At 53.9% G+C, this 15,491-nt stretch overlaps 5 protein-coding genes across 5 annotated transcripts; 3 read left to right on the top strand and 2 right to left on the bottom strand.

The window, feature by feature from the left end:
- Nucleotides 1-564: 564 nt before the first annotated feature.
- VAC7 (Vacuolar segregation protein 7) lies at nucleotides 565-2,587 on the top strand (the record flags this gene model as incomplete). The annotated part of the gene is made up of 2 exons (XM_037328511.1): nucleotides 565-985; nucleotides 1,170-2,587. The coding sequence occupies 2 exons, from the start codon at nucleotides 565-567 to the stop codon at nucleotides 2,585-2,587; spliced, it is 1,839 nt and encodes a 612-aa protein (XP_037173176.1).
- A 2,030-nt stretch (nucleotides 2,588-4,617) lies between these two features.
- Nucleotides 4,618-5,184, top strand: CGCA056_v013268 (Thioredoxin-like protein Clot; the record flags this gene model as incomplete). The annotated part of the gene is made up of 3 exons (XM_037328512.1): nucleotides 4,618-4,835; nucleotides 4,951-5,035; nucleotides 5,113-5,184. 3 exons carry the CDS (start codon nucleotides 4,618-4,620, stop codon nucleotides 5,182-5,184), a joined length of 375 nt encoding a protein of 124 aa, XP_037173178.1.
- Nucleotides 5,185-7,381: 2,197 nt separating this feature from the next.
- CGCA056_v013269 (uncharacterized protein) lies at nucleotides 7,382-9,334 on the bottom strand (the record flags this gene model as incomplete). Its single annotated transcript, XM_037328513.1, has 2 exons — nucleotides 7,382-8,640; nucleotides 8,692-9,334. The coding sequence occupies 2 exons, from the start codon at nucleotides 9,332-9,334 to the stop codon at nucleotides 7,382-7,384; spliced, it is 1,902 nt and encodes a 633-aa protein (XP_037173173.1).
- A 2,484-nt stretch (nucleotides 9,335-11,818) lies between these two features.
- On the bottom strand, nucleotides 11,819-12,374 carry CGCA056_v013270 (60S ribosomal protein L30; the record flags this gene model as incomplete). Its single annotated transcript, XM_037328514.1, has 3 exons — nucleotides 11,819-11,917; nucleotides 12,081-12,183; nucleotides 12,244-12,374. 3 exons carry the CDS (start codon nucleotides 12,372-12,374, stop codon nucleotides 11,819-11,821), a joined length of 333 nt encoding a protein of 110 aa, XP_037172637.1.
- A 407-nt stretch (nucleotides 12,375-12,781) lies between these two features.
- Nucleotides 12,782-13,743, top strand: CGCA056_v013271 (60S ribosomal protein L10-A; the record flags this gene model as incomplete). The annotated part of the gene is made up of 3 exons (XM_037328515.1): nucleotides 12,782-12,826; nucleotides 13,069-13,453; nucleotides 13,508-13,743. 3 exons carry the CDS (start codon nucleotides 12,782-12,784, stop codon nucleotides 13,741-13,743), a joined length of 666 nt encoding a protein of 221 aa, XP_037172638.1.
- Between the last annotated feature and the right edge of the window lie 1,748 nt (nucleotides 13,744-15,491).

A 15,491-nucleotide genomic window follows, 5' to 3' on the forward strand; every position in this document is an offset into this window, starting at 1 on the left:
AATTCAAGAGATACCTCACCTACCCGTCAGACCGCCAAACCTACTGCCGCGACTACTCCCAAGACGACTGCTGGCCTACGCTCGCGCAAGAGCAGCAGCCAAGACTTGACCGCGGTTCGAACCCCCAGATCCACCACCAGCATACCAGGCCCGCCGACATCGTCAAGGACCCTCTCCGCCGCCACAACCCCTACACTCCTCCCACACTCTCAAGAATCATTTCTCAAATCAATCAACCCGCAAAAGACGCCGCTCAACACCGAAGTTGCCCAAACTCGAGATAGCCCTCGCTGGCCTGTGTCGCCTCGCTTGCGATCCCCCCCTCCGCAGCTTGGGAAGCCTCAGAATCCTCCTCCGCCACCACCACGTCGAGCAGAGCCGGAGCCTCCCAAGATAAACCTCACGAGAGCATCTCCTACCCCTCAATCCGAACCTTTCCCATCCGTATCCGAGAGCGAGACAGACGACTCTCAGCTTCAGTCTGGAGTGCGAACCCCGGTTACGGGCTGTGGATCCGCATTGGAAACGGTGCAAGAAGTGAGCTTACCGAATTCGCCCGGACAGATGGATTCCACGTTAGAGAAGGTCAACGAGAAGCTGGCCCACGAGGCAGCTGCCAGCGCCGACAACGTTACCCAAGTGGAGCGAGCCGCCCGGTTAAGTCGAGGATCTCTGCACACTACAGATGGCGACACTGGCACAGTGAGAGTGCGGTCGCAAAGTACAGCTCCCGTGCCCACAGTCACGCGACAGTCGAGTGTACTGTCAAACAAGCAGGGCAAGAACAAGGCTGCTGGGGAGGGATCTGGTCTCATCGTCGAGACGGAGACCGTCTCTTCCATTCCCCAGGTGGCATTGGCACCTGCTGCCAAACTGGAACCCGGCACCGGTACCTTGAGAGCAAAACCTAGCACGGAAACTATTCGACCCAAGAAAGAGAAGAAGAAAACCAGTCGGAAGCAACCGACTGTGAACCCTGGAAATGGTAAGAGATCTCGTCCATACTTCAACTGCTCCTCTACGAAGCGACGCCCTGTCACATTACCTTGAGAGAAACGAATATGGTGGCATGGCAGGGCGACAGCTACCCGCTCAATCTCATTAAAAAAAAAACCTCGACGCTCTGTAGATCATTTTAAGCAGTTGGCTGACTTGCAATCGCTGTGTAGCATCATCAAAAGCAGATATTTTTGAGGCTAAAGTGGCCAGCGCCGTTGATGAGGCGAATACATCAGACTCTGAGGAGACATTCGTCTACGACTCCAACCCTCCTGATGTTGAAAGACGTCGGTATCACTCGCGAACACCCAGCGCTACCTCGATGATTAGCCAGGCCGACAGAGCCGGCGCCCTAGGCATGCGCTCAATCCACGAGGCTTTGCAGGTGAACACAGCCGCGGGGCTGAAGAAGAGCATGAAGTTCGTAAACACCTTCAACAGTAACGGCGCTGAAAGCTTAGGCGCCGACGACGATGGAAAGGGCAGTGGTAGAAGTGCGGGCGTCGGATCAGGAAGAGGCACAGGGAGACATCATCACCACAACCATTTCGGTCGCTGGGGTCGTCACCCTGGGAACACGCACCCCTCGCTCTTCGACAATGAATCTCTGTTTCCGAACGCGGCCCGATCTAAGATGTCGGCCAACAACTCGAGACAATCGTCAGGTCCTCCTAGTCCGAGAGTCGCGAGCTCAGCTAGAGGCGGTCCCCACGCTCTCGGAAAGCGGTCCTCGATTCAAATGGCCCGCTACGACGCTGATGATACGACAACTACCGGCGCCGATGACGAGCGCACCCCTCTACTCACATCTACGGTGCGATCTGCGCGTAGAACGCGCCGTCACCCCGCAAACCTGCGAAATCTCGAATCGCAGTCATACAGGCAGCAGCCGTCATACTTGAACCGGTTCGCTGCTTGTCTGGTAGTAACCATGATGCTGTTGCTTGTTATCACCGGCGCAATTGGCTTCATGTTCGCTACCTCTCAACCACTGACGGACATTGAGCTTGTATCCATCAAGAACGTCCTGGCCAGCGATCCGGAGCTGATGTTTGACTTGACGGTCAAAGCTCATAACCCTAATATTGTGGTGGTATCAATCGACCAGGCAAATCTTGAAATTTTTGCCAAATCTCCTCACGCTGGTACCGATTTCGATTGGTGGAAGCGGCCGCATGGGGACGAGTTGGAAGACCCAGACGTGCATATTCGCGACGATCCTCCCGACGACCCGCCCGACGACGACGCCGCACCAAACATGCGTCTCGGCACAATCACCGAGTTCGACAGCCCGCTGTCCTTCGAAGGGTCCTTCTTCAACAAGGGCGTCTCAGCATCAACTGGCACCATGCGACTCCATCTCCCAGGCAACCACTCCGCCGGAGGTTCTGAGCGTTGGGGACGCATCATCCAGGACGAGTTTGATCTTATTGTGAAGGGTGTGGTGCGTTACTCCTTACCACTCAGCCAGCGAGTCCGCAGTGCGCCGATATCTGGCAGAACCACTGTCAAACCCAACTCTGCCAACGACCCATCTCTCCAACCCAACATGACCTTACCCGGAGACCTACCAGAACTAGAGTCCTGATGGTCTCGACGGCGGTCGACACATTCGACCATTTCCTTTGTCACTTGTTCTGTATATTGAGCGTGCATGGCATGGCATTAGCATTTCAAGGGAAAAAAGTGGCGTTGAATGGTAATTTCCAGCAACAAGCGCTTTGGGACAAAGACAGACAAAAGCGACCTGTACATATCTCTTCGTTTCGCGAGCATCGCCAATCACGATGTCTCTTCTTTCAGCTGGCGTTCGTTCGGCCTTTGTTCGCGTTTATCTTCTCCTTTCGGATTACCACGTTTTGTGGGCCATCACATGTCCTCACTGGGCACACTTCAGGAAGCGCAGCGCACTCACTCAGGAACGGGACTTGTTCACTCGGGGTTAGGGGACTGGCATTTGCTTTTTATTCTTTTACTGTTATCACGGACTGGGAATCTTCTTCTTATGAGACGGCCTTTTGAACTCTGGGGGTTTTGCATTAGATGGGAAAAGTGGCAACTACACTGTTGTAATTGTAACGAAGCTTTTGATGACCAACAGGAGAAACGGGAAGAAGAGTCAGGTCCACCCAGCGAGGTGTGACCTCAAGAAAAGTTACATTCAACCAAGGCTACAGTGCTGTCGATGGACTGGTGATGGGTGAAATTGGACGTCAGATAGAATGCCTCACACGTCTCTAGCTGGATAGCGACGTGTCAGTGGGATAATTTTGCCTAGGCAGTCTCCTTTGCAGGAAGTAATGAATCTATGTTACCCGTAATGATCTTCTCGGCGTGCTTCAGGAGCGAGACCACTAGACGTGTCTGCTGGATCAGCAGCCAGCCAACCTGGCAGATTGTGTGAACCGATATCAAACTGACCGCCTTTACGGGTTCGAGCCCGAAGGAATGTTTTGTGGGTAAACAACACGACGTAACAAACGTGGGGTTTGGGTTGCCGCGGGAGAGTGTCTTGTTGGTGTTCTCCGATCGGAGCGGTCGGGCTTGGGGCCCACATCGAAGCAACCCTCTATCTCGTAATTTTCTTTTCTTTTTCCTTTTTTCTTTTTGCCACGCCTCTAGAATCCCTCCAAGTCAAGGTAGCCGGTGACATGCCCCCCCCCCCCCCTCTCTACCATCCTTCCCTGTCCACTGCCAACTTTGTGTTTAATGATAAGGATCACGAGGAGGAGAACGGGAGAAGTGGTCCCCCGTTACAAGTTCCTCGTGATGACGATAATCTGCTTGTTCCCATGTCTACATGGAACTGGGTGAATGCCGGTGGTGGTGATGATTATTTGGATTGGGCATCAGTACAGACAGTCAGTCCCCTACTTGCCGGGAATCACTGCCAACTATCTCTCTTTCTGCCTGAGCCCTGGATACCGACCTACATCGTACACAGGTGGTAGGAGTCTTGGGACCGCGCAAGGCGCTGGTCAAGCATCCACACGATCCACTTCGTCTTGAGCCCTTGTAAGCCCATTCGAGGAACATCGGGCAACTTGGCCGAGCGGTCTAAGGCGCCAGACTCAAGCGCCAGCTTGATCCTCATAGAGGATAGCATTCTGGTATCGAAAGATGCGTGAGTTCGAATCTCACAGTTGTCACATTTTTGTCGTTTTTTCGAGGTTGGATATGATGTTCTCCTCTGCTGATTGGGTATCTGTGTATGCTTGCATTAATTCTTTTTGGTCTTGTACGGGCTTAGTTAGATATTGTGCGCCACTGAACAGGCTTGTTACACCTACGCAGTGGGAACTGAGTCTGACAAACCTAAGCCAGGCAGCTGTTGGTACTCTTGGTTCTAGTTGATATTTACGGAAAGCCCATAAATCGATCGAGCGCCCGAAAATAATGTTGTGGGTGGCGGCGTCTGTGAGCGTTTTCGGATAAGCTTCGGGAAGCTTTTCCCAACGTCTGAAATAACGCAAGTAACTGTACAGATTGTGCCATTGACATTGCAAGAAACGAGTCATATAGCACGCAATAACACTTTTCACTTACTCTACATATCTCTCGTGTTCATCAAGTGTGATCGTTGCTTCCACCGCCAGCCCAACTTCCTAGCCACCAGCAATGCCCGTCATCAACACCAAGGAGCCCGCCTCGGCCGTCGCCGCCGCCCTCAAGGCCGAGGCCAGCGAGGACAAGCCCGCCTACCTTGTCGTCTACGCCTCGCACCGCAACGGCAAGTCGTGGTGTCCTGACTGCACGGCGGCGGAGCCGTACATTGAGAAGAAGTTTGCCGGGGATGAGGGTACCGTCAGGGTTGTCTACGCAGGGTTGCCCGAGTAGTGAGTTTTTCTCCCCGTTCCCGCGGTTTGCTTGTTTGCAAAGGTCCTGTTTGCGAAATATCACGAATATGCAGCCGCGGGATTGGACTTGGATAATTGCTAATTTTGATTTCAGTTGGAGGACCAAGGAGAACCCGTGGAGACAGGAGCCGTTCAACGTGACGAACCTGCCTACCTTGATCAAGGTCTCTGGCGAGAAGGTGAGTTTAGCTTCGCTGCCCGTTGTAACTCGGGTTTGGTTCACAGAGTCATGACTGCTGACATGTGACTCTACCAGAAGTGGGAGAAGCTTGTTGAGGCAGACGTCTACAACCAGAAGAAGCTTGACGCCTTTGTCAGCCGCTTGTAAATCCCATACGTAGAAGAATGAGTAACATGACTATACAAAGTTGAAAGCGCCAAATGGCAAAACCTTGTTTCTTCCGGTCCCCCATTGAATCGTGCTTATCTCATCTCATCACAAGGGAAATGTGTGTGATTTCACGGAGATTTTCGGTCTCGGGATGGAAGTCCAAATTGAGTGGTCTATGCATGGAAATAAGGGGTCCTGGGGGGAGTAAAACGTGGCTGGTGGGGGAGATGATGATTATGCGGAAAAAGAGGCCGCCTGGTCTTCGATGAGCTGCTCCGAGGTCTCGTATTGGACGAGGATGAAGCCTGTCTTGAGTCGCGAAACGGACGGGTTTCATGGGGTCTAGACGCGTGTTCGTGGGCGGAAGGTAGTGCGTATTTCTCAGAGGCCGAGTCAGACGTCTCAACAAGATCTACCAGAATGTCCTGCGAAAGTGGTTTTTTGCCGCCGGAAAACGAAATTTGAACTCGATGAATTCTGACTCACGTGCATTGAGGGTAAAGACAGCAAATGGTGTTTGTCAGGCCGTCTGCGCGATACCTTGGCATAATCCTGGGGCTAGAGTTGCTTATGTTTTGACAGACACTTTGAACTGTCTTTCAGATGACCACAAAAATGAGGACTGTGTATAGTAACACTCGGATGGAATGTAGTTCGTCTCCTGAAGCGGTTTAACTGAAGTGGAAACCTGGGATGGTATGCCGGAAGAAGCGGTAATGCTCATGTCACTTTCGGCCACAAGATAATGTGCTCGTCGACGGCCTGGTGTAAAAGATGCTCTTGAAACAAGACTGCGATGGCTTCGTATAGCTCGGAGTCTACACTTTTTCGACTTGTGCTGTTGAAACAGTCGTTTTCCCCTTCATACCGCCGCCTATCTTTCATATACATGTTTGTCTGACGGCTGAAAGAAATTTGAGATTGTGATTCAAGAAACGAGGGAGACGACGACGAAGGCGACGACGATAGAAACGAAGACAAAGGAGACAACGAGACATCGGGGTACAATCGCCGTAGCACAATAGTAGTCCCTGCTCTCTTGCGTATATACCGTGGGTGCTACTGACATGACAAGCCTCACTGCTCAAGACGCATGTCAGTGAGTTGTTAGAGGCGGCAACTGGCTATAGAAATAGTACCTATTGACATTTAGACCAACAACTATTCCATAGATACCAATAGCCGCAAACACCTCCCTCGTAGTCATGGATCGTAGAACCTGCTGGAGCCTTCGCCACGTCGTACACGCACTGAGATCATGGCGAGATTCCGCAGATAGCCTTCTCCCTTGCAGCATTTGAGGGAAGATTCGTGCACTCCAAGACCCAGACCTTGGATCTCCTGTCATCCCAATCATCGAAAGTCATCCAACTCTAAACCGACTCAGGCTCAGTCCGACAACCTTCATCTGAAGACCGACCTCGTTCTCTCGCGGCTATTCTTAGGTCCTTGGCCGCCACAGTCCACCACTATCTGTGGTTTCCAGACAAACATGACGTACACAAGCACGACAATCACAGAGCAAATTGGAACCACATAGCTAACATCAAACCATCTCTGCATTACTCATGTATCTATCCAACATTACGCCTCTTCAGCGAATGCCATGGGATTTGGCATACCCGCAAGGCTAAACTATGCAAAGACGCCCGTCATCAAGTAGTCTCAGCATACTGTCATGCTGTTTTGTTCATGAACACCGTTGGAAACACATATCCCTCGTCTTCCTATGCTTCAATTCGTCCCTCATGCACAGGCTCGAGAGCCAAACAAACATGTCTTGCCTCCTCCCCCCTGTTTCAAAAAAGAACTGATGAATAGATATAGTGGGTTTTAAAGAATAAGTACTTGGCCATATGAAAGCAAGAGCACCTCTGCCAAAAGAACAGAAACAGAAAAACAAGATGCTTGGGACGGGGCGCTGTCTTCGTCTCGTACAACTAAACTGCAATGCCACCAGACCTTTAGTGATGTGTGTCCGCAAAGCCAAGTAAAAAAGCTAGTGCCATATGAAGGACCCAAACGACAAAAGACTTCCAGCGTTCCCGCGAAAGAGAAGGGGTATCCCGTCTGTCTTTTTTCTGTATCCAACGATGCCAAAGTTTTTCGCCCGGTTGTGTAGAAAGATGGATGCGATTGTGCCAAAGCATAAGGGAGAAGTCATAAACATAACGGCGTAATCATGTTGCGGCGATTACTCGGGGATCGGGTCGCTGTTGGCGGCCGCGTTCTCATCCTTCTTGCCCCAGCCGGAGGCCCAGCCCATCCAGCTGGATCGCTTGTTGTTCTCCTGCTTGGCCTCGGAGTTCTCCTGCACCAGACGCAGAGGTCGGGGCTTGTTACCGCCGGCGAACGTGGTCTGCTTCTCGTGGTGGGAACGCGGGGGCGACTGCGAAGGGGGCGTGGTGATGTCGCCCGAGTCGCCGCTCATGCTCGAGGTCTCGCTGCGCATGCCGGGGAAGTTACCCGCCGTAGGCGCCTGCTGGCCGCTCGGAGCCCGCGCCGCCGCGTTGGGGTTGCCGTTGAAAAAAGTTTGTGATGTTCGTGGGGTGCGCGGGGAGCCAAGGGGCGGTGAAATGGGCCCGTCCCCCGGACCCTTGTACATCTGGCTGACGAGGTTCACGCCGGTGAATTGCTCGCTCATCGGACGGGAGCGGCGAGTGCTGGAGGAGCGGGTCAAGTTGCCAATGGGAATGCGAGGCGCTGTCTCCGGATCGGTGTGCGCCGAGTTCGCTGGCGTAGCCGAAGGCATGTAAGACATGGGCCTCGGCTTGGGCTTGTTCGGGCCGACGGCCATGGTTTTGGCGCGCTGCAGGAGCGAGGCTCCGGATGCAGGCGGGAGCGGGAGTTCTTTGTTGGTGTTGGCCGCGGCAGGCTTGGGCTCGCTCGATGTGTCGAGGATGTGCTCGAAGTCCTGGTGCTGCAGAAGTCTCTCGATGATCTTGTTAATGTAGAGCGTCAACGCCTTGTTCTGGTCCTTCATGCCCTTGAGCTCAGACTCGAGGCGGCGGACATGCTCGTTGTTATTATCGGACGTGCTGTCTGAAGCCTCGGACAGCTCGTCGGCCAAGCTTGCGCCGCCAGAACGGCCCTCGAGGGCATTGAGAGCATCCTGGTTGGCGGAGACACCCATGTAGCTGAAGTCGTTCTTAGAGAAATCACCATTCAGGGTCTTCTCCTGCAGGAGCAGCTGGTAGCTCTCGTTGTCCTCCATAAGGCGGGCGTTTGCCATGCGGGCTTCCATTAGTAGCCGTTCCACCTCCTGCAGCCTCCCGCCACCCTGGTTCTCGGATTCGACCAGCTTGATCTGGGCCTCGGCAAGTTCCAGGCGCAAAGACTCAATGAGCTTGTCCTTTTGGAGAATCAACTTGGAGTTGTTCCGCGAGTCGCTGCGGTTGAGGGAGGAAGGTGGCGCAAAGCTTCCGTTGTCAACGTTGGGTGACGTCGCCGCTGCTGCTTGATGTTAGTAATAAGGCGTTGAGATGGACATGATGAAACACCTACACTGCCTTGAGGACCTGCTGCCCTCCTCGTCGTTCATTCTTTGCGACAGGGTGTCCTTCAGCCTCTGGATGATGGTCTGCATCTCCTCCTCCCTGTTGTTGAACTCTTCCTTCTCCTTGTTCATAGAACTCCTCTCGGCCTCGTAGATGGTCTCCATCTCGCGCATCTGCCTCGCGTTTTCTCTCTTCTCGTTGCGCAGGGTCTCGATTTGTTCCTCGGTCTCGTGCACCTTCTCTTCCAGCTTGGCGGACTCCTTGAGCGCATCATCCAACCTCGTCTGCAGTACTTCGGCCTGTTTCCTGTACTGCTCGGAGGAGATTTCGGCCTTGGAGAGGCGCTCCTTGAGGTCGTCAAGCAGCGCAACAGTTTCGGCCCGAGCAGCTTCCTCGGCGTCGGTATTGCTGGTGTCGGGAGCAGTAATGTTGGGGGTGCTCATGGTTGAGCCTCTCCTGGCATGGGCGGCCACACGAGCAGAGACGGGGGTTGTGGTGCGAGGGGGACCTCTGCGCGGAGCTGAAGTAGCGGTCGGGGTGGAAGATCTCGAGGGGGTTCTCGCAGGAGAAGAAGAGGGCGAGGCTGAGTCGGTAGAAGAGACTCTACCGACACCGCCGGCGGGCGGCTTCTTTGCAGTGGCAGCTGACATTATTGTCGCGGCGGGCTTTGTTTGTGGCGATGGTGTTGTTGTGTTCTAGTCGCGGCGGAGGTAACCTGGGGAAACGGGAGCGGGGGAATCGCCCTTCTTTTTTTTGGTCGAGGTCGAGGGGGATAAGGGCAAGCACTGCGGTGTGTGCAGTGAGCCGTGTGGGTGCGGGTTATGTCTGTAGTGACGATGTTTCGTTCCAGAGGAAACAATCTACCTCAGCAGAATGTTGTAATGGCTTATTCTTGGAACAAGTGGCGTAGTGGGAGGAGGGACAAGACGGAGGGGAGTCGAGTCGGTCTTGTTGTCGATCGTTGGGCCCCAGAAGTCAGAAATGGAATGCGAAAGTGTGCTGTGCTGTGCAACGCAGGTGCCAGTGAAGAGGGCCAAGTAGTAGGAGTGCGGTGCAGAAAAGAGGGTGTGCGGCAGCAGCTGTGCAAGCTTAAGTCGTCGGGTGTCAGACAGTCAGCCCCGGTCAGGTAAGGTACCTGCGGTTTGTACTCTGTATCTGCTCTGCTCGCCTGTCTCCTCCGTGTACGGGCAGCAAGCAAATCCACAAGTCGGATGCGTTTTGTCGGTGACGGTGACGGTTGTCCAGTCACTGTCCAGACCGCAGGGACTGTCTCCAGCGAATTTCCGATATATCGGGGGGCGTCTCCAGGGGTTTAATTCGCTAGGCCGTCGGGAATGGGAGAGCGTCGACCAACCAGCACTCGGGGAATAGCTCGACCTGAGAAACGATGCTTTTTTGTCTCCCGTCCAACTCCAGGCCGCTAACGTTGCGTTGCGTTGCGTCTGAGTCTCTTCTCTTGCCGCTCAAGCACTGAACCTCCTGCAGAACGAACCAGCCGTCATACGCAAACCTTCACAGCGACCACCAGGAACTCTGAATCTGAACCCCGTAGTTCGGTCAACGCTATGCTTTTCTTGGTCGCTATGCTCGCGCCGTATTGCGTCTTGCCGAGACTCTGCTGCTGTCGTTTGGATGCGTCCGAGGGCACTGTAGGAACCCTCTTGTTTCAGTCACCACCAGTCCCGTCTCTTCCTCTTTCAGAGAAACTGCTGCGTCGCGTCGGGCTCGGTGGCTCGATGGCGGGACGATGACGGCAGTGCCAGGCAGTGGCCAGCGCTGCGCTGCGAATGCGGATGCTGCACACGCCGTCTCGTCTTTTGCGACAAGATGGGACGACTGCGACGGTAACCTTTCTCTCGTGCTGCTGTGGCGAGGGTATGGGAACCGGCTTCTGGGAAACGGTAGGTGAAAAGAGGCAACAGGACTCGCCTTCTACGTACGTGAACCAGAGGGCAGACCACCAAGGTTTATACGGCTTTGATACTCCGTCCTTCAAAGTCGAATCAAATCGCGTCTACAATAATAACAAAACACGTAAACCACAATCACTGCCATCAGCGAATAGGATCTTGATGCAGTTTTGGGGTCTTGCTGAAACACCCTCGTCGCTGTCGATAGTCTGTCAGGCATAGCCCTTGGGATGCCATGTTCCTGGGCTTGCTCGCCTCGCTCACGTCCGTCCCTAATCCCTATGGCCATCTGCTATCTGGTGTCTCCTTCCCTAGCGAAAGCCTCAGGAATACCCGGCCGCGCTCCCTTGGACGTAGGGAACCGTTGTACCTCGCAGTAGATAGCTGCTAACATCTACCACGACGTCTTAGCAAGCACATGCAATGGTAGGGGTCCTCCGCAACCTGCACCCCTATTTCCTCCATGCTGAGGAACCGGAATGCGGAGCCCGTCCATGTTAGTGGGCTCGGCCCGTCTTCTGTACCCAGTACTCCATCGAGTCATTGGACGACAATTTGCACGAGACCGGCCAGAACTCACCGCAGTGGGAACTGTGAAATTATCCTCATGTTGCCATTAATGCACACTGCCAGAGCGAAGGCGGCCTTCCTGTTCCAGCATCAGAGAAAGCCATCTCGACATCCATACTAGTTTGCTGTCCTCCTGACCAGCGGCTGACAGCTGCCGAGACGGTGACAACCATCAACCCAGCCTGGTTCCGCAGACGAACAGGTTTGACGGGACGGGAAGCATCTCATTGTTTGGCTCGGTCATGGTCATGGCTCTGTTCCATCGTTGAAGTCTAAGCCGCGGGCACCACCAGCTTGGTTGCTTGGGAGGATCGACTTCCGTTGGTGCAAGCCACAGATCCAACCCAAGTGAACCGCCACGATGGATGACCGCAAGTACGCATAATTAGTAGGCACGGGGGCGTGGCTTGGTAAAACTGCCAAGGAGGGACATTGAGCACTGATGAACCTCGCTGAATGGCTGGGTAACAGGCGAGTCTTTTTGATTCAAAGGTGGCCTATCTGGTCTGTCATGAAGTCGTTCTTTTTTGCGACCTTTCCGAGGTATCATAGCGGCATATCCCAAGCCGCACATCCCAAACTGCGAAATGCATTTTTTACTTTGACCATTTTCCCTAACGCCGTTCCCAGCCAGCCCAATTTTGGTTCAACCTCTTAAGCGACCTGGTCGCTGAGGATGTCGGAGTCACCGGCGTCGATGATGGCCATGGTGCCGCAACGGAAGAGCTTACCGCAGGCGGTACCGAGCTCAATCTGTGGGTATAGCAGGTAAGCCTTTGTTCACCCTCCAAAGTCTGAGTATAGACTTCTTCGCTGGGTTGGCCAAGGGACAGTGTCTCCGAGACCGATAGCAAGAGAAGATAGGGCGCCAAGCACTTGCTTGACGCTTACAGAGCAACATTGGTAATCAACTTACGTTGGTGCCGGAGAAGTGGTGGACGGGGGCCTTGGAAAGCATGGCGTAGTACTCAAGCTCGGACTTGCGGAGAGGGGGAGTGTTGCCAGCAATGAGAATGAGCCTGGTGGCGATGTTAGAAAGTGCTCGAAGACTGCGGTTTCCGAAGTGGTGAAAAACGTACTTGGCCTTGCCGGAGCGGAGGGACTTGAGGGTCGACTTGTAGCCCAGGACGACCTTACCAGACTTCATCACAAGCGCAAGCCTGCTGTTTATGGAGTTCTGGTCCTTCTTGTTCTTCTTGATGGGAGCCATTGCGACTGATTTTTGGGCGAAGTTGGCCGGTTAGTTGGATGCGGGTGTTAGGCGGGAAGTTGTCGTCGATGTCGTCGCAAGGAGAAAAGTTGCAGTGTTTTTTTTTGGTTTTGACTTGCTCCGGAAGGGGCGGGGGATTCTGGGAAGTGCGACCAATCAAATCGCTCCTGCCTCCCTGAGCCCTAAAGAGTAGGCAGGTCCGTGTCCTGGCTCCTACCTTTAGCGAGCGTAGGTGGGGCCGTTGCCACAAAGATTTCTCAGCAAAAGGCCGGTACGATGACAAACCCATCGACGCTCCTCACTTCACAAATAAGCCGGTAGGTCCAGGTTTTGTCCCCCTCGCCAACCCCAATTAACCCAACACCACAGAACAGTTCGACGGTTCCCGTGAGATCAACACCGACAAAATGGCCCGCCGTCCCGCCCGTTGCTACCGCTACTGCAAGAACAAGGTGAGCATTATCGAATCCTTGTCTTCTGCGACGACGCCCAAAATCCCAAGTCAAGTCTTGCGCACCGGAGGAGGAGAGAAGCGAGGAAACTCTGCGTCAAGAGGACTACGATGTTCCTCGCATTGGAAATAGCCTGTGTACGATGGACATGCGGCACCTTTGATGGAACGGGATGCGGGCGTCGCGGGCGATGTGACTTTTTTTTCCTGGAGCGATTATGCTGACAAACTCGATTTTTCCAGCCGTACCCCAAGTCTCGGTTCAACCGTGGTGTCCCCGACCCCAAGATCCGCATCTTCGATCTCGGTCGCAAGAAGGCCAACGTCGACGACTTCCCTCTCTGCATCCACCTCGTCTCCAACGAGTATGAGCAGCTGAGTTCCGAGGCCCTCGAGGCCGCTCGTATCTGCGCCAACAAGTACCTCGTCAAGGTTGCCGGCAAGGAAGGTTTCCACCTCCGTGTCCGCGCTCACCCCTACCACGTCGTCCGTATCAACAAGATGTTGTCTTGCGCCGGTGCCGATAGACTTCAGACTGGTATGCGTGGTGCCTGGGGTAAGCCCAACGGCACTGTTGCCCGTGTCAACATTGGCCAGATCATCATGAGCGTCCGCACTCGTGACTCCAGTACGTTACATCCGAAGAAGGGAATCACCTTTCAAACACTAACAATATGAACAGACAAGGCCACCGCCCTCGAGGCCCTCCGCCGCTCCCAGTACAAGTTCCCCGGTCGCCAGAAGATCATTATCTCCAAGAACTGGGGCTTCACTCCTCTCCGCCGCGATGAGTACCTCGACAAGAAGGCTGCTGGCCGCGTCAAGGTCGACGGTGCCTACGTCCAGTTCCTCAGCAACCACGGTTCGCTCAAGGAGAACATGAAGCGCTTCCCCGACGCTTTCGCCTCTGAGGCTTAAGAAGGGAAAAGATTCGTGTTTCTTATGGGATTTGGGTTTCTACAGGCTGGCGTCTAAAGTGGATTGCATGTCATCATCAAGAGAGTCATGCCGAGGCAGGCTCTAGATAGGAATTCAATCATTGGCATTCCATACGTCACACATGAGCACCACGCGATTACTGACTGACGAACTGCTTGATGAACGGGCATCTGGATCTGGGGAAAGGGTGGAACAAAAGCAACAGAATTTGTTAGTAGGGTCGTAAGCAGGCTTGGTATGAAGCTTAATGTACGGCCTACTAGGCAAACTGATACCCTTACTTTTCTCCGAGACATGCATTCAACCCACATGAAGTGCTGAGGCTCAAGCTAAGATGATGTCAACGTGTGAATCGGGTGTCGCTAGTAACGCATCGTGGTCGACGGTCTGGCCCGTGGATCATCCGTAGCATTAAATGGCACCGCATGGGTGAGCACGTACACAACGTGGTCACGCGGACGCCCCCATCTGCCAGACTGCGCCCAGCTCGTCTCGAGGAAGTCCCTGCCTGGAAGAGGGCCCATCTGATTACCAGAAATGAGGTGTGCTTGACGCTGAATGAGATGGGGCTTCTTGAGGCAAACCGTACGTAATGACTGCAAATATTTTTTTCTCCCATCCTACGTTATGATTCAGGCCTCCGTCCCGCGGGCTTTATCCGGATGGCCGGGAAGTGAGGTAGCCTTGATGTCGTAAGCACAACGCAGAGGCTGAAGGCAGTAGCCGAAGCTGAGAGATACGTGGTTTGAATAAGATATCTAGAGTTACATGGGCTTATGTTCAGCTACTTGCCTGAAAGTCACATAAGAATAGCCATCTGACAATAGCATCTTACTACACATGTATCTTGGAGGCCCAGTGCAGGAACAACCGGACCAGCCGCACGCCTCACCCTTCTCAGGACGACTTGTCAGAGATGCAGGCGCAAGCGCAGACGGGCAGACACGACGGGAGCAGATGGTGCGCGCCAGTAGGAAGGCCGCAGCGAGATCTAGGGTTGCTGGTTGGTGGGATGAAATGGGGGGAGATACATTCACCAGAGGGGAGCGACGCGGACTGAGAAGCGACGTTCGGAGGGCAAGCCAGCAGCCTCTCAGCGAAGAGGGTGGGCGGCGATCAGGTCCCACCGAGATCCCAGGTGACCCAAATGACGTTATCGGGATTTCGGATGGTGTTCGGTGTGAGACCGTTGGGTGGGAGTTGGAGTTGGAACGTCTTTTGGGCGTTGGCTTTGGGGTACAGTTCAAAGGCTTGGTCTTGGTACCTCGACACGACTCGTGAGAGGTTCGAGAAGACGCCTCAGTTGCTCCGAAATTCGGGATGGGGGAGAGAATGGCCCGAAAAGGAGCGCGAAAAGAGTCATTAGAGTGGGATGGGAGTTTTTTTTTTTTTTTTTCATACACTACTTCTCTCTCTAGGAGGGGCCGAAGACTCGGAATGCTGCATTGATCTCGGTGATAAGCTGATGGGGGTGAGATGGAATGGGAGTCCTGGGCTGCAGATGCCGCCAGCCTGCGAATGGGAGGTCGATATGCATCACCACAAGCATGGGCTGGCCTGTTGCAATATTTGGCTATTGGAAAAACAGATAGCCACGGCGGTCGCTGCCAGCCCCCTGAAGTCTATGTACGAGACAGATGATCATGTCGAAGGTTGAAAGGAGAACTGGCCCATCTTTTGTTGTTCCAGCCTCTCAAAGTGAAGGGCGGGTATCCCTTTCAGTGTAC

Source organism: Colletotrichum aenigma, assembly GCF_013390185.1.
Source record: "Colletotrichum aenigma strain Cg56 chromosome Unknown KSG_Cg56_contig09, whole genome shotgun sequence".
NCBI classification, from domain to species: Eukaryota; Fungi; Ascomycota; class Sordariomycetes; order Glomerellales; family Glomerellaceae; genus Colletotrichum; species Colletotrichum aenigma.